General features: G+C 40.7%; 1 protein-coding gene across 1 annotated transcript in view; it reads right to left on the bottom strand.

Moving 5' to 3' along the window:
* LOC149244920 (sugar transporter ERD6-like 6) overlaps positions 1 to 12,591 on the bottom strand; it is a 105,154-nt gene extending 92,563 nt beyond the window's left edge. Inside the window, exons 1-11 of the mRNA XM_089455530.1 lie at positions 12,524 to 12,591; positions 12,265 to 12,330; positions 12,091 to 12,166; positions 11,926 to 11,990; positions 11,708 to 11,797; positions 11,472 to 11,552; positions 11,246 to 11,330; positions 10,914 to 10,960; positions 10,712 to 10,774; positions 10,546 to 10,605; positions 10,292 to 10,357 (exon numbers count right to left, since the gene is read on the bottom strand). Coding sequence (XP_089311656.1) covers positions 10,292 to 10,357; positions 10,546 to 10,605; positions 10,712 to 10,774; positions 10,914 to 10,960; positions 11,246 to 11,330; positions 11,472 to 11,552; positions 11,708 to 11,797; positions 11,926 to 11,990; positions 12,091 to 12,166; positions 12,265 to 12,267 — 636 coding nt within the window. The 5' untranslated portion in view covers positions 12,268 to 12,330; positions 12,524 to 12,591. The remainder of the gene's footprint in view (positions 1 to 10,291; positions 10,358 to 10,545; positions 10,606 to 10,711; positions 10,775 to 10,913; positions 10,961 to 11,245; positions 11,331 to 11,471; positions 11,553 to 11,707; positions 11,798 to 11,925; positions 11,991 to 12,090; positions 12,167 to 12,264; positions 12,331 to 12,523) is intronic.
* Positions 12,592 to 18,361: the final 5,770 nt, after the last annotated feature.

Here is an 18,361-nt window from a genome sequence, read left to right as displayed (position 1 = left end):
CGAGAAGATTACTTAAGAAGGCTTGAGGGTCATTTGGAAAACACACAGAGAGTTGATCACTTAGATCGAATTGCTAAAGCTACAACAGCGTAGTGATTTTGTAGTGATCATGCAGAGAGGGGCAGAGAGAGTTTTTTCTGGAGTATCTTCTCTAGAGCAAGGAATACTCAGTAGAGAGGCAGAGAAACATGCAGAGGAGGCAACACAGTGCCCAAAGAGGGCGACGCAGAGCTAGGTAGGGCTCACGTAGAGCAGTGCAAAGCCTTCACACAGAAGTCCAAGATTTGATGGGGGTTTGACGTTTTGAGCCAGGAGGGCTAGAGTCAGCTCCTGAGAGCAAATTGATCCAGCAAAGAGGTGACGCAGGGCCTTAGAGGTTGTGACACAGGCCCACACAGTGACTACGTAGGGGCAGCGTAGAAGTAGCCGGGGGCTCGTTGGTTGAATTGTCGGATCAGCGGAGACTTGTAGTGTAGAGTGAGGTAATCTCACTAATTTCTTCTGCCGAGCGATATTCTCCATACTAGATTTCCAACAAGACATCCAGAGTTTGTATTCAGAAATAACTTCTGCTTAATAATAAAAACCCTCAAATTTGTTGCACCGGTTTTCCTACATTGGGTTTTTTCAGAGAGGTTTGTCCAAAAACAACTGTGTCATTTTTGTTGTATCTCTATTGTTCAGTTTCTTGTTTCGGCATATTATTTTAAATGGTGTAGGCTACAGTGTATGTATTTCAATGTTTGTCATAGGAAACTACAAATAACTTGTTCATGTAAATTAACAAGTAGGAGAAATATTATCAATTGCTGCAGTAGGAATTTGGGTCACCGAATTTTCACATGGTATCAGAGCAGTGCAGGTGAGACAAGAAGAGTAGTGCCAGAGAACCCAACGCTGAGCAGAGGAGGTTGAATAGTTGCAGGATGTAGTAGTTTGAATCCCTAGAGGGATTGCGCAGTCCAAGCCAGGAGGGCTAAATTTTAGAGGAAAGTCTCTTTCTGAGTGAGTCGACAGAGAGGAAGGGCTTCCAGATCAAAATCTTGTTGTGCCAGAGGGAGCAGTGCAGAGTCTCAGCGTGAGGAAGAGATGGCGGGACGCAGTTTTTTTAGAGGTAGATTGTTGGGCTGAAAGATGCTAGAAAAGAGAGGAGAAGCACAGTGAGGGAATTTTTCCTCAGTAGACTTCCCACCAAGAAGTCTGTTTTCTTATTGCCTGAGCAACAGCAGTAAGAGACAGAGAGTAGTTCGACATTTTTGTGGCAGAGATGGCAGCCAATGGGTTGAGAGATTAGGACAGGTTGGATGGGGCATCCAACTATGTGATCTGGAAGGCAAGGATGTTGTGCCTTCTAGATGAGCATTTTCTCAAGGCCTATGTTGACAGTGTGGTGGTTGTGCATGCAAATACAGATCCGATGAAGAAGTACAGGGGAGAAATGGAGAAGGCCAAGAGAATGATCCTTGATGGAGTAAAGGATCATGTGGTATGTCACATCGCCAGCAGAAGGACTGTTAAGGAGATGTGAGATGCCTTGACAACACTATATCAAGGATCTTCCGAGTAGCAGAAGATGTACTTAGAGTAGAAACTGAGATCTACACAAATGCAGAAGGGGGAGAGCATTGATTCGTTCCTCACAAAGCTTCAGGAGACCCGAAATGAGTTAGCAGCTATGGGGTCTACACCTCAAGGTTCCGAGATGGTGAGAATGGCTCTAAACTCAGTCTCAGAAGAGTGGTAGGTCTTTTTCCAGAGCATCCTGGGCAGGGCAACATTGCCAGACTGAGATAGTATGTAGGCAGCTCTCAAGCAGGAAGAGCCGAGGAGAGATCTCGTCAAGTGTAAGCTTGACAGAAGCAGCAGCAATGGGTCGAAGCCTAAGGAGGAGGAAGAGAATGTAGCTCTTGCATCCAAGGGGCACCAGGAGCAGCGGAAGCGAAAGAAGGACGTCTCAAAGATAAAATTCTTCAGGTGTGGTGAAATGGGTCACTAGGCAACACAGTGTCCTCTCAGGAAGAAGGACAAAGATGAGAAGCATGATCCGAAGGCTGCACGTGCGAAGATCGAGGAGGAATTTTCCATGACAGTCAAGATACCCCAAGAGGGAGGTGGGATGATTCGGAGTTGTAGTTCGAAAGAGCTACAGATGGGCAGGATCCTTGAGGAGTTCACCTCTCGGATCAATACCCTGCTATGAGAGCCCAAATCAGTAGTAGTAGGATGGACTAAGTGTCAGATGGTGCAGAGGAGTGTTGGACTGACAGATGCAGCGGCTAGAACGCCAAGTCTGAGCAGCGTAGTGCAGAGTTGCAGTAATGCAGGGAGGCACAGTACAATAGTAGCAGCAACGCAGTGGCTTCAGAGGGATAGCATAGGACTAGCAGCAGCCAGATCTTCAAAATCGAGATGCATCTATGATGAACACTTGTTCAGTAATTTGGGATGTTTTTTCGTTGTTGTTGCAGGAGCAGCAACAGTTTGCAGTGCACAAACAGTTGGCAGTGGCAGTGCAAACATCAGTACTGACGTAGAAATTCAGAGGGAGTTGTTGTATGGATGTAGTGTTAACAGTGGCAGGGTCAACAACAGTACAGTTGCAGCAAAAGCGCAGTAGTTGGTGGACAACATGTCAAACATCAGTAGCACAGAGGATGATGTTATGGAGTCGGGGTGATGCTTTAGTGGGAGGCATTGCTAGAGCACATTCCTCACTAAGAGGGAGTGCTGCTTTCTGGTAGCATAGGACGTGCTCTGAGTCTCAAATTTTGCAAGGAGGCTTGGGCACATGTATTCCAAATAACTCAAAAAGTGTTTTGGGAAATTCCACTCAGAGACAATTTTATTAAAATAATTAATTATTTTTAATGGTTCCCTAAGTCTAAACTTAGGAAAATAAAATAATTAATGGGTATTAATCTAATTGAGGGTGTAACTTCTAGAAGAAGACGAGGATCAATCAGAAATGATCTTAGCCATTGATTAGCTTCTAATCTAGGTCGTTGAATGTCAACAAGAATATTATTTAAGGAGGCTTGAGGGTCATCTGGAAAACACACAGAGAGTTGATCAGTCAGATCGAATTGCTGAAGCTACCGCAACGCAATGATTTCGTAGTAATCACACAGAGAGGGGCAAAGAGAGTTTTGGTTGGAGTATCTTCTCTAGAGCCAAGAATACTCAACGGAGAGGTAGAGATACATGTAGAGGAGGTAGCGCAGTGCCCAGAGAGGGTGACGCAGAACCAGGTAGGGCTCACGCAAAGCCTTCACACAGAATTTCGAGATTTGCCTGGGGTTTGACGTTCTGAGCCGGGAGGGTTGGAGAGACATGTAGAGGAGGTAGCACAGTTCCTAGAGAGGATGAAGCAGAGCCAGTTAGGGATCACACAGAACCTTCACATAGAGTCCAAGATTCGCTGGGGGTTTGAACTTTGACATTCTGAGCCGGGAGGGCTAGAGTCAACTCCTGAGAGAAAATCGATACAGCAAAGAGGTGACGCAGGGTTTTAGTGGTTGTGACGCAGGCCCACGCAATGAATATGTAGGGGCAGCGTAGAAGTAGTCGGGGACGCGTTGGTTCAGCTGCCAGATCAGCCGGGACTTGTAGTGTAGAGTGAGGTAATCTCACTAATTTCTTCTGTCGAGTGATATTCTCTGTACTGGATTGCCAGCAAGACATCCAGAGTTTGTATTCAGAAATAACTACTGCTTAATAATAAAAACCCTCAGATCTACTGCACTGGTTTTCCCACGTTAGGTTTTTCTGGGGACGTTTGTCCAAAAACAACTATGTCATTTGTGTTGTATCTCTCTATTGTTCAATTTCTTGTTTCGACATATTATTTTAAATGGTGTAGGCTGCAGTGTATGTATTTCAATGTTTCTTGTAGGAAACTACAAATAACTTGTTCATGTTAATTATCAAGTAGGAGAAATATTATCAGTTGTTGCAGTAGGAATTTGGGTCACTAAATTTTCACACAAAGGCCCTCCTAGCTACTTGTCTATCATTTCGGCCCACTTGAGAGGCTTATTTTTCATATTATGGAGCTATTTTGGTGGGCTTGTCACCAAAGGGTTGTTATTTGTACATTATTTTATTATTTGGGGCATCATTAGGCCTGATTAGGTAAGTCGATCCCTTAGAGGATCATATATATTGATGAGAGGATCATTTCATTCCTCATCATCACGTGGATTTGTATCTTTCTCTTCTTGAGAATTTCACACTAACTATTGATGGACGAATTGGAGGATCTTTAATGCATTTTGATGTTTGGATTGTTGCTATTCTATCTTGGAGCTTCTCTCTTGAAAATATGATGAATGGATATACTCTTTTTGCCATGTAAGTTTCTCTTTTATGTGTAATGTATGGAATACTGCATCATGATGTTGCTTGTGCTCTAAATTTATGCGAAAATCTTGAATCACTTGGTAGTCTAGATCTATTGCATGCTTTATTCATTGCGGAACAAGAATGAATGTCCCTAGGGTTTATCGTTGAAAGATTCAACCTTGAAACCCCATCTAGATTTGCAAACGAAGTGTAAATTCCTTGTGTAGCCTAACTAGCACCTCCTAGACTACCGAAGTTGCATATTGGAGTCCTTGATGAAGCAAAAGGTCTAAAATCAAATATTATTCTTGAATCCATTCACCAATAGGCTAGGCATTCATCCTTGTCTTGGTGATCACCTCAAAGAAATTTTATTGCCCCTTTTCTAAACTCTCTAAGCCCTAACCCTAGAGGTATCCTAGGGCATCAAGTGAAATTCATTTGAGCCGTCCATTTTAAGAGCGAGTTGGACTGTGCTTGCGCTGGGGTTTTCTCTTGGTCCTCACAAATTTTGAAGTATTTTCCATGACTAGATTTGGAGATATCCCAAGCCCTAGCTCCAAAATCATTCTTGTTCCTAGGTTTCCTTGGTTAGTGGCTTCCTCAAGGGTCATTTCATTACAATTCAAGTGAAATCCATGTTTCATTGATTCTCTTCTTCTCCCTTGCTTGGTCCAGATCTTTTGTTTGAAGTTTAACAAGAAACCCTAGACTTTGCTTGGGTCCTCTTGGGCCTATTTGTGGTCCCATACCCTCATCATTCATTATTTTTCAAGGCCACCTAGAAAACCTTCTTCCTTTAGGAATCTTAGGTCTAGGGCATCCCTTATCAAGAAAAATATCTCTATTCCCTAGATCTAGGCCTCCTTTGATCCTTTCTTGGAGAGCTCCACACCTTACTTCTAAAGAAATCAAATCTTATCATTTGAGTCTATCCTATGAATAGGCTTTAGAAATCACTGCTTATCCAATCATTGACTTATCATTCATAGTGATTTCCTTCATACCGAGACTCCTCCCATCGGTGAAAGTCTGTAAAGAGCAGGGGACATCGACTGAGGTGACAGTGGGTCCTTGTCCCATTGTTGCCACTTGATCTAGTAGTAGTCCCATAGGAACCCCTCCTAGGACCCCTACTAAATTGAGCGGTAACAAATAAGAAATTCAAATAACACATATAACATATGCATAAATCCAACCAAGTTAGGGACTTCCATGTACCACCCGACGATAGATTGGGCTGAACCAAATCTCTCTTTTAGCTAATCACCCACGTGCCATATTCCAAGCAAGAATATGGGATCATATGGGTTAAATCAAAATAGAATCAATTAGGGCTTTCAGAGGCCAAAGTACCTCAACCCTCAACCACAGTGATTTCACCTATACCAGTCGAGAAATCACTAACACCAAACAAGCTTGGATACCTCCGATTTTCTTCACCATACCCAGAGGAATTTTCCTGTCTCCACCCATCCGTCAAGAGTTCCAAGAGAAAGCCCATCTCAACCCTCGACCCTTGGGAATTTTTCTAAGACCACCTCACCAAGATCCAAACTCTACTGGCCATCCAAAGCTCAGTCAAATAGGGAACCCACTACACCATGGCTATCCAGGAAATGGCAACGCTAGGTTGAAACAACTGTCAATCCAGGAAAATCCCATGCCAATGACAACAATGTAACCAAATGACCACATGCATGTACCATGCACTCAAATCTCAGCAATGAAATCACACATGCAACCTGCTACCTACAATGTTCTACTGTAGCTATTTTTCCTTAGTTGCCCATGAATTGCCTTGCTTGCTTATGTCCAAGTTCTCTCTCTCTCCAAGTCTAAGTGAGAGTGCCTATATGTTCAAGTGAATGCTAGAATGCTCTAAGTGTGTGTTGTCGCACAGATTGTCACGACAATGCTCAGATCGGGGGGCTGTCACCCTGATCCCCGATCCCTCCTTTTAAGCCGTCTCCCGAGGCTAAAGGGGGTAGACCCTATGGGATAAAAGATGACAAACTGTGGACCAGTTGGGTTGGGAGACACAACAAGGCAATACCAGTACTTGATTGATTTTAGGAATTAATGTACCAGTGCCTTCTGGAGTTAATGATTAAATGATTATTTGTTAAATGTTGCAGAAATATAAACCCTGTAAAACGATCATTTATCATCAAATCACCCAAGCAGAATGCAAAATATTCAACAGACGCACAACGCCTTAATAAGGATCCAGCAATTAAATTTTAAAATATAAAAAGCTTTAAGCAACCATGAAATTTAAACGCTGACCAGATTTCAAATAGTTAATCTCCAGATATAAACATTTAAAGCACATTTAGTTATACCATAACAGAAAAAAGACTTTAAAAGGAATTTCCAATTTTGAATTAGTCTTTTTTCATAATTTTTTAATTTTTTATATATTTTTATAAAATTCTAAGCTAAAAATCAAAATAGAACAATTAAAATCCTAAATTAAAAACCAAAGTCTAATCTAGAATCCTAAAAGGAACCTTTTTATGATTTTATAATTTTAAATTTAAAACTAAACTAAAATCTAAAATATATGAAAAGTGAAAATTATGAAGTCTAAAATCTAAATAAATAGAACTTTTAAATCTAAATGAAAAACCAAATAAATATCTAACTAATAAAATGACTCGAATATATTAAACCCCAGACTAAATTAAAATGGATATATAAAAAAAAATGGAAAACTAAAGCACAACCCAAATACTCATACGCTAAATAAAAATAAAAAAAAAGGAACGAGTTTGTTGTTTGCTTGTCGTATGCAGGTGCGCGTGAGGAGCAGAGGACGGAGGAAAAGAGGGCTCGATGGACTATGTGAGGGTTACGAGCAGGTCCAGAATGGAGTAGAAAGTGACTGCGTGGGGCAAGCTAAACGTCTGGAGCAATGGCAGCAACGTAGGAAGAAAACGTGAGAGAGAAGAGAGATGTGTTGGGTTTGTAGGTTTTCTGGTTTCTGTTGAAGAGATTAATGCTTGGACGGAGTTTGGATAGCAGCGCAGGGAGCAGATGGGAAAGACACAGGGTGGTGCGAGTGTGGCAGAGAGAACCAAACGAAGCTGAGATGGGGCTGGACGGTGGTAGCGTAGGAATAGCAACACGTAGGTAGCAATGATCCAATGACAACGAAGGGTGAAAGAGGATGAGATTAGGCAGTGATGAGAAGGATAGCGAAAACGCGTTTTGCTGCTGACTGCAGGTTTGCGTAAAAAGAATACGTGCAGGTCCAAGGTCCAGGGCAGCAATACTGGCAAGGGTTTTAAAAAAATTCGAAATTTTTTCTTGCAAAAATGAAACCCTGGGTAGTAGAGAAACTGAAACTGGCGGCCTAGAAATCCCAGGATGCCACAACATAAAAAAAATTTCGAAAATTTCTATCAAAATGAAATCCTAGGCAACAAATAGATAGCCTGGAAAAACCCTCGAACCTGCAAATTCTCTAGTAAATTTTAAATTGCCCTACATTCAGAATTATCTAATGAAAACTCCAAAAAAAATTTAAGATTTGTACCTGCAACCTGCAATGGCAAAAACAAAACACCAAGAAGTAAAATGCGATAGAAACAAACCTAAAAACCCTAAAACCAGTTAACAATTTACAATATTTACAGATTTTTGACTCTTAAGCAGCCAGATTTGTCAATAATCCACAGTAACATTTTCAGAATTTTAAACTTAATGTGAGATACTTTAGAAAAACCCTTCATGCATTCATAAAAATTTCAAATGATAAGCCCAGGATCAAAACTGGCTGGGCTCTTTTAGAAAACACAATCCGGGAGTTGACTAGTTCAGCCGAGAACTTCCCGTAAAGCCAGGTAAGCTTAAAATTAAGGATATCTTGCACAACTTAAATCAACCATTAACATAGAGGGAGAAAACAACAGAGAAATTCAGATCAAATGGAGATACCTGCCATTATATTTTAGAAATTAAACTATCATTCAAACCCCAAAGATCAGACAAGATACCTGTGCCTAGATCAATCTTCATCAAGCTACTATCAATGGCTGAAAATAAAATTATGCAGAAAAATAAAACATCTTACAGCATTTCCAGAAGAGTAACACCAGCAAGATTTTCAACCCCAAAGTCTTTCTTTATTGCACAAAAAATGACTACAAGAGAGCTTTCTTTAGCACACGACTCTCAGATCGAATCTGATCTCAAATGACCCCTAACACCCTATTTAAAGGAAAATTTCCCAACGGCTAGTTCGAGTGATCCATATCAAAATGATCTCGACCGTCGATGAGGATCAAAATCCCTTTTAATCTCATCTGTTGAATTTTTCAAATGCATTTTAATATATTAAAAATTTAAATTTTGCATTTATTTCCTCAAAACTTTTGACTTATTATTATTTTATTATTTTATTTTATTTTTTAAAATTTTTATTTATTTTTATTTTTTAGTTTTTTAATTATTTTGTAATTTTTTATTATTATTTATATTGGATCCTCGAACTTAGCCTTTGGAAAAATCACTTAGGACCTAGGACTTAGGACTTATGAGGGGATTAAAACATTTCCTAACCCTCAAGACACTTTACATCATGAACTTTACAATTTTACATTTCAAGGGGGAAAACCCATTTGACATAGACCCTTATAGACCACCCAGTTCTGCGACACAAATATAATCTAGCAGATCAAGCAATTTGTAATAACCTAACCAAATAGTCAGAATTATTTCCAAATTACTTTTACATAGACTCGAAGCACACTAGGATTCCCCTAAGATTCTAATGACAAAATCCATTCCAGCTTTGGGGTTAGGCTGAAGGAAAACTCTGCCGATCATAGATCGGTGAGACAAAAAACCTTCCGAAACATAGATTATCACTAGAAAATTAGGTTTGCCTAGGCAATTTACATACATGACTCAGATCTGCAAAGATTCTTTACAATTTACACATGCAGACTGGGTTTACAACATAACATGATTAGGCTGATGATGATAGTCAAATGGCACGGACACGTCGATCAAGCGCTATCCCTTTTGCGAAAAAGGGGGTGCACTGCTATGGGTAGTTGACACGTAGTGGTCAACGGTGTGTAACAGTGTAAGAGTGACTAAGAGTAGCAAGAGTAACTAAGAGAGGCATAGAATGTTCTCTCTCTCCTTTTGTTTTCTTTTTCCTTCATTTTCCTTTGCATGCATTTTCTTATATCTTCATCTTCCTTTTCTCCTATTTACCTTTATCCCTTTAATTGATTATCATCTATTGCCTTTTTTCCTTTGCCAGTGCCAATGACAATTTTCATAGCCATTAATAAACCACAAGCAATGCTCACTATAGTGTTGTCTCTCCATTCAGGTTGGAATACGTGTCCCATGACCTTGGTTTAATTTATTTACATGGAAAATCAACTCGGGGCTGTTACATCACATTTCAGACCTTAGAACCAGATAAACTTCTTGAGAACTTGCATAGCATTCCATAGGAACTCACATTATCTATTACAGAGGATCCACGAACATTTTCATGCCTTTTGGTGGAGGATTCACCCCAATTTATAGTTGTTCGTCACTATGAAGGGTCACGTCTGTTCAACAGGCCGACTTGACCAACAGGAGGGCCGACTTGGTCTTATGGAGGACTATTTGACTCCTTTTAAATAAAAAAATTCTTTTTCTTTTTTCTTACAAAGAGTCCCAATGGACTTTGACTCAAAATTAATTCTTTGACTTAATCAAAAACCTAGAAGCATGAAGAACATGCTTGACCTAGACTTGAGCATGAAACCCATGCTTAAATAAAATTATTTTTCTTCTTTTACATAAAATACAAATTGATACAAGTACATAAATAATTATGAAGACTGAACCTAGTTACTTTTCCAAAAAAAAACATAATTTGATAAAACTATGTATAACAAAATTAAATAATTCCTTCTCAGTCAAATCCCAAGCTTACCAATAAACTAGTTGAGGCCAAAATACTATAGAAGGATTCAAACTGAGAAGCTTCAGAAAAATGACTCTGCAAGATGCCATGACAAAATGAAAGTCAATATAAGATAAACCATTTTTTATTTGCATTTCAAGAAAAGTATATTTAAAATTTAGAATTCATAAGAGGCATCACTCTACCGAGACATAGAGCACACCTGCCTTATAAGTCTTGAAGATTCAAATGATGACAGCATCTCAAAATGGCAGAAAATTTACCTTTAGGTAAAATGCAAGGCCAACAAGGAAAAGGCAAATAGCCATCCCTCCAGATGAAATCTGTTAAAATGAAACTAAAGTCACGCATTCTTTCCCGAAATTAGACATTCTCCGAGAGTCTGTTATATTATGAGGAATTGTATCTTGATAGGTTTTTTTCACCCACCATGAGTAGGAAACGGCGCCCAGCCTTGTCAATTAGCCATGCAGTGACTAAATTCATAACAACCTAAAAAATAGCAGGGAAAGTTGCTTCATACATAAAAGCTAATTACCTGTATTTCAAGTATGAAGCTAAACATGATGTTTCTTAAAATTCCATATCAGATAGTTAACAAACATCTATGCTTTTAAGGCTAGGCAGTGACCTGAATAGAAGCAAGTCCAAGGGATGCAGCATCACCAGATGAAATTCCTGACATATTCAAGATGAATCTTCAAATTATGGTTTACCATGTACCTTTTAAATAATCCAAACATTTTCTGTTCAATTTTATCTTCCATCTAAAATTCATATCTTAACAAACAGAAATATTTAAAATCACAAGTCTACAATAAACGTCACCCATTCAAAATTCAAATCAGAAAATGCTTCTTGACGACCAAAGTGTTTTCTGCAATAGAATCTCTAATAATTGCCATAAGTAATTTGTGTAATACACTATCTAAATACTTACAGACATGCTCGGATGGCACTTACCGGCAGACACAAAAATGGAACTGCTGTAAAACAGAATCCCACTGATTCCACACAACTGCTGAAGGAGAGGTAACCCAATACCAATCTACAAAGTTCCATTTTGAGAAACGATCAAAACCAATGTCAGAAATCCTTGTCACCTTCACGCATTTCTTAAAAAACAGCAAAAGGAGGAGCACAAATGTGCTTCCACTTGTATTCCAAATATTGGTGAACCTAAACTTACAGTCAGAGGGAGTGCATATCGTCTCTCCCATAGTTCAGAAAATCTGATACTGGTTTGCTGCCTGCTTGCCTCAACTGCATTCTGAAATGTAATGAGGATTTGATAAAGTTATAACTAGAATTTACCCCAAAATTAAAGAAACAAGTCTCCGAGAAGAATCTTTTCGACATACATCAAAGAAAGTAGAAGTGAAGGAAAATATCGAATATGGATACAGGAGCACAATTTTTTATAACCTTGACTTCATCTATTTCAAGGGAGACATCACTACCATAGCCACGTAGAACTTGCAAAGAAGTTTCAAAATTTTTATTTCCAACCTTGGCCTGCAGCATCATAAACAAGCATTTCCCAAAATTAAGTTTTCATAAATCAAGTCACACTGAATCCTACTATACAAGTGAGAGGACTTGAGATGACTTTGGTGAACAAAACTAATTTGTATAAAACTCACCAGCCACCTGGGAGATTCTGGGATGAAAAAGAGTCCAATAAACAAGAATATGCAAGGGATTACACCTACACATCCGACCAACAGTAGCGAACAGAATTTCACAAAAGATTTAAAGATAGGGAAATGAACAGACTCTGAAATATTATCCCTAAAAAGACTACTTACCAACAATTGCCAAAGGCCTCCAGTCAAGGAATATCCCACATAAATATGCCATCATAATACCAATGGTGAGAGAGAGCTGCTCCAGAAATAGGCAACGATTAGTCATTACTGAAATTCACAATTTAGTTGCCACAATTCTTCTTATGATACAGTAACCTTGCATTATAATATCACCATTTTGAATGTCCCAAGGCCTCCCCGCAAGTGTTTGGGAGCTATTTCAGCTATATATACTGGTACCTACAGTGATTATGTCACAGGTTGTCTATCAGATTCATATCAGTCTAATAATCTCGTCTTGAAAAAACATAGAAACATGTAGAATACATACATAATTACACAGACACTCATCCCTTCTTCCCATATACACACACAGACCAAAATATTGGAAATTCAGTAAACTGGATTGTTTGAGAGGAAGGTATCAACTTACAGTGAATGAGATGATCCCCACTCCAAAGCCTGTCAGCAATCTACCCAAATACAAAAAAGAAGCATCCTGCAAACATATAGAAACAACACAGTCAATGAGGATTGGTGTTGTATTCTAGATACATCATAAAACTGTATTTTATTGCTAATTCAGCAGTCATAACCATTCATAATATTAATATGCTTCAGATTACGCAGAACCATTCATAAAGAATCACACCCATAAAGAGAGTACAAAGTAGGAGAAAGGAAATGGATCTGGCAGTAATCAGCCCTTAATTTTCGTCAAAGTTACTCTAGTTGCATACTCATGCATGATGTTATTTGCTTATTCATTGAGAAGACGACAGTTGGAACCACCTGACTGTCATGTTGGTCTAGTTGACTGACGACAGTCTGTGGACTAAGCGACTGACAATATGCATACTCTCTGACATATGACAGACATTACTGATCCAGGATTGAATCGGATAATGACATCTACAAGCAAGTGTTCTTCTTACAGCATCTCTCTAACCTTAGCTTACTGCTGCATCCTGAAGCAGCACAGTACAAAAACTTCTAAGTGATCAAAATTTAAAGTTATATCTAAGTCTCAAAAAATTTCCAAGGCTGAACCCAAAATTTATGTGAAAATAATACAACAGGGACTTTATTCAATGACTTCTAGGTCTTCTTCATATTGTTGTTGAATGGTTGTAGTCTCAATGATCACAAGAACTATCAAACTGGCTGGAGCAGATGACACAGGTTGATCTTGTTCTATACTGTTTGTGATAGTGAATTCTCATTGAGTCCATTGAGCAGGCTGAATGACTGGAAGATTTTGTGTTGGCATAGAAATTCAAATGGTGATTTTGGAACATTTTGGAAGCAAGTACCATATAAGGCATGGGCTCCGTGATAAATTGATGTCCTGAAAGTGTTCTAACTGGTGAGGGTTTGACTAGCACTGTCCTTGGCTTGTCGAATCTGCATGAGCTGCGCCCCTGTAGTATTCCTGTCAATCTTGGCATTCTAGGAAGTTATCTCACTAGCTCCATGATTACTTTTTGTGAATAATAAACTCTGCTTCTGCCAGTTGTTAGTTTTTTGTAGCATCAGATGTGCTCTAGCCATGAAAATTGGTGGAGAGGCTAAGGCACATGAGTTCTAAAGAACCCAGAAACCGTTTGGTGAAATTCCACCCGGATTGTATTTTATTAAAATAATTAATATTTTTAATAGGGTTCCTATGTTTAAACTTAAGAAAATTAAAGTATTAATGGGTATTAATCAAATATGGGTGAGAATGTTCTAGAAAGCGGATCAAGTCAAGTTTTTAATCTTAGCCGTTGATTAGAGACTTAATCTTGGCCATTGAAGTCTCAACGAGAAAAGTATAAGGAGGCTTGGGGTTCATTCAAGAACACACTGAGAGAACAAATTGATCTAGAGTTTGAAATTTCTGGGGCTTGGAAGTTGCGAAATTCGAACTAAGTGATCATTCTGCAGCAAAGGGGTAGCGATAGTTTGGGAATACTGTGCAAAGAGGTGGAGAGCCACCAGTGGAGGTAGCGCAACACCTAGAGGGGCTGACGCTGGGCCAGTTTGGGCCCACGTAGGCTTGACGCAGAGCCAGAAGGGCTAGCGCAGAATGCAAGTTGCCTCAACACAGAAATCCAGAACTGCCGAGGAGCTGCTAGAACAACGGAGAGAGGTTGACACAGAAACTCCAAGAGGCAGAAGAGACAGCGCAGGGCTGACACAGAACCTCTAAAGCTGATGCAGGGCTAGTGCAGAGATAGCCGGGGGTTTGCCAGTTCTGCTGTCAAATCAGCTGGAAACTGCCGGGTGAAGTGAGGTAATCTCACTCAGTTTTCCGCCATTACATTTTTCTCTGTAACTAGATTATCGGGAGGGCATCCATCATTGTATTTAGAGCTACTGTTTAATAATATAAAACCCTCAGAGCAGTTGCATCGGTTTTCCCGCACTGGGTTTTTCCGGGGACTATTTTGTCCAAAAATAATGGTGTCCTATGTATCTTGTTCTTTGCTCAGTTTCTTGTTTCATGTAATCAAATTAAATTGGTGTAGGCTGCAAAAGTAATTTACTTCAGTATTTTTCAAAAAATAGCTAGATAATGTATATTAAAATCAAGTAGGAGAAGTAAATTCAGTTTTGCTGCAGTAGGAGTTCCTTGAGTATAGGAATTTTCACATGGTATCAGAGCATTGATTTTCAAACAGGAAAAGTAGATCCAGTGCTGAGCAGAGAGGCCAATAGCTGCATTTAGCAGCGATTCGAATCCCCTTGAAGGGATTGCAGAGACCTTGCCGAGAAAGCAAAGATTCCGAGGAAATCTCTCTCTAAGAGAGTAGACAGAGAGGTACAATTTCTGGTTCGTGAGCTTGTAGAGGCAGAGGGACTGACGCAGAGCCTCAACATAATGCTTGAAGGGCGCAGTTTCTGCCGAGGCAGAAATCCGTCGGAAAAGAGCAAAGACACATAGTAGGGGAATTTTTCTCCTTAGAGGACTTTTTTCACCAAAAGTCTGAATCTTTCACTTCTTGGGCAGCAGATTAGTGCTACGCAGTGTCTAAAGGAGTCAGTTCGACAGTTTGGGTGAGATGGCATCACATGGGCTTAGAGATCAGGATAGGTTGGAAGGAGCCTCCAAATATGTCATATGGAAGACTAGAACCTTAGCTGTTCTGGAGGAGTACAATCTCAAAGCTTATGTCAAGAGTGTTGTGGCTGTTCCCGTGAACAATGATCAAAAGAAGAAGTGCAAGGCTGAGCAAAAAAAGGCGAAGAGATACATACTCGATGGAGTTCGAGATCATGTGGTCTCACATTTGCAGGGCAAAGATACAGCCCGAGAAATGTGGGAAGCTTTGTCTTCACTGTATGAAGGTCCTTCCAAACTGTAATATCCCTTTTCAGGAATATTTCCCAAACCCCAGCAAACTCCAACCAAATACGTACAAATGATATAATAACCGGGAAGCTCAAAATGATGAAAATAACAGTGGTACAACATATAATAATGTAAACAGGAAATATAAGCAGATACTCAAGAAATGCAGCGAGAAATGCTAAGCCATTTTATTATACTAAGTAATAGACAGAGTACAAGAGGTGATCAGAAAGATAACACCTCGACTTGCACAAGGAAAGTGAAGAAATACACCCAGAATAGCAAAGAAATGGCCTCTCTCTGAACTGCGTCCAAGCTGCTGGAGAACTGTTGTGCTGCTGCTACTACATGGAATCAAGTGAGGATTTGGGGCTGTTCCCCTCCTCAGAAAATGATAAAACTCTGGAATCAGCCTCTACTCAATAAACCCAAAAAAACCTAGAAAGCTTTTCTGAAATAGCTAACCCCCAAAAATCACCCCCTTGGGGATCTGTGCAGTCCCTCAATGCTCTACGTTGCCACTGAAGAAAATCCTACAAAACTCTGCCTGAAACTCTGCCAAAATCTGCCAATATGCAAGGGTTGATCCCTTGCTCAATCTCCCAGCTCAAATCCTCCACAAACCCTCAATCCAGAACTCCTGCCAAAAAGAACTGCATCATCCCTCTCAAGACTGCGCAGTCATCCAAGATGCTCAATCCTCTTGCCAAAATGTTGATGAAACTACTACAAAATAATGATGGAAATACCTTGCCCGAGCAGGCACTCGAACGCCCCCGAGGCTAAGGGTGAGATCTCCGAACGGAGACACTCAATGCACTAAACAGTGTTGCAGACCAGCTAAACCGCCAGCGTGCTCTAAGTCGAAGTGACTGGCTCAAATGCACATAATCGAATGACAAAATGAGGAGGCTCCTCTCTCCTTTATAGCGTTGGCCCCTCTCAAACCCTAAAGCCAACCTTCTCCAATGTAGCCTCCCTCTTGCCACGTGTTCCTATCCATCTGCGCAGTCCCTCCAAGTGTCTACGTGGGCCCCCTCCTCTACGTGGTTCTATGGCCCCCCTTGGCTCCCTTTTAACTTACAACGTTGTGCTACTAGGAAGTGACTTTATTCTAAAAGTGAGTTATGTCACCCTTTACTCATTTTTTTATTCATAACTAACTATAGAAGGCAAAATTGAGAAAAAATTGAATATTCCAATTAGCCATGGCTAATTAGGAATATTACAGTCTCCCCCAGCAAAATGTTGCTTGTCCTCAAGCAACTGAAGTGATGGATGCTGTAAAATTTTCTCACTCTCCGAAGTGGCATCCTCATCCAGTAAATTCTTCCACCTCACCAAGAATTCTTGGACCGTCCTGCTCCGCAGCTGCCTCTCCCTGGTATCAATAATAGCCTCTGGCTGCAACACCAAATGCCCCTCATCATCCATGGGTGGTAGCTCATCTGTCACTGTCATCTGCTGCCCTAATGCTTCTTCAGGCATGATACATGAAAAATGTTATGAATTTTGCTGCCTTGGGGCAGCTCCAACTCATATGCAACCTGTCCAATCCTGCGTATCACCCTGTATGGCCCATAAAAGTGGGGCTTGAGCTTCTCAGCCCCCTTCTGCTTCAATGACGACTGTCGGTATGGCTATAACCGTAGGTAGACCATGTCCCTTACCTCAAACTATCTCTCCACCCGACCCCTGTCAGCATACAACTTCTGCTGGTTCTGCGTTGAAGCCATGTTATCCTTGAGAGCTCGAAGAATATGCTGACTCTCTTGGATCCAAATCTTGGCTCTCGGAGCCTTGCTATCACCAAACATCACGTCAGCAAAAGATAAAGGATGATACCCATACAAAGCATAGAATGGTGACATACCAATGGACATGTGATGTGTAGTGTTGTAGCAGTACTCCCCCAGATGCAGCCACTTCAGCCATGCTCGTCGCTGCCCACTGACATAGTTACGCAAGTAGCCCTCCAGCCACTTGTTAACTATCTTTGTCTGCCTGTCCGTCTGTGGGTGATAACTGGTACTCAGTGTCAGCTCCGTCCCCACTAACCGAAAAAGCTCCTGCCAAAACCCGCCCATGAAACGGCTGTCCCTATCACTGACAATGGTCTTAGGAAGACCATGTAGCCTAAAGACCTCTCTGAAGAACAGCTCAGCCACCTGTGCTGTTGTGTAGTGTGCGGATATGGCAAAGAAGTGTGCGTACTTTGTCAGTCGATTTACGACAACAAAGATACAATCCTTGCCCTGTACCATGGGCAACCCTGCGATGAAGTCCATCGAAATACACTCCCATTTCCCCTCCGGAATGGGAAGAGGCTGCAATAAACCCGCGAGATGGCTCATCTCCCCCTTGTTCCTCTGGCAAATGTCGCACTCCCGGATATTTTGGAGTACGTCCTCCTTGAGGCCCTTCCATGAGAACCTCTCTCTGATGGCTCTGTAGGTTTTGGTAAACCCCTGATGGCCAGCCAATGGTGAATCATGTGATGCCTAGAGTATCTTCTTCTTGAGCTGAGATCCCTTAGTCAAGAAGATCCGGTCCCTATAATAGATGATCTCATTGACCACCCTGTACCTGTCATCCGCCACCTGCCCATCCAGAACCTCACATGCAAATCTGTCCTTGGAGTACTCTACTAAGAGTCGAGCCCTCCAGTCTGTGTCCAAGCTCATAAGAGAACGTGGCTGGTCTACGTGAAAGAGCATCTGCTACCACGTTGTTCTTATCCTTGACATACTCAATGTCAAAGTCATATGCTTGGATCTTATTGATCCACTTCTACTGCCTCTCCTGTAGCTGCTTCTGCTCCAAAAATAACCTGAGGCTATTATGATCAGTCCTCACCTTGAACCTGTTACCCACTAAATACTGTCGGAATTTGGCCAATTCATGCATAATGGCCAGCATCTCCTTGTCGTATATGGA

This window comes from Pinus tabuliformis, chromosome 7, assembly GCF_031772625.1.
Source record: "Pinus tabuliformis cultivar Carrire ecotype Pingquan chromosome 7, CPIR1, whole genome shotgun sequence".
Lineage (NCBI taxonomy): Eukaryota > Viridiplantae > Streptophyta > Pinopsida > Pinales > Pinaceae > Pinus > Pinus tabuliformis.
Note: the sequence above shows the minus strand (reverse complement) of the source record. Positions and strands in the feature narration are given on the sequence as shown.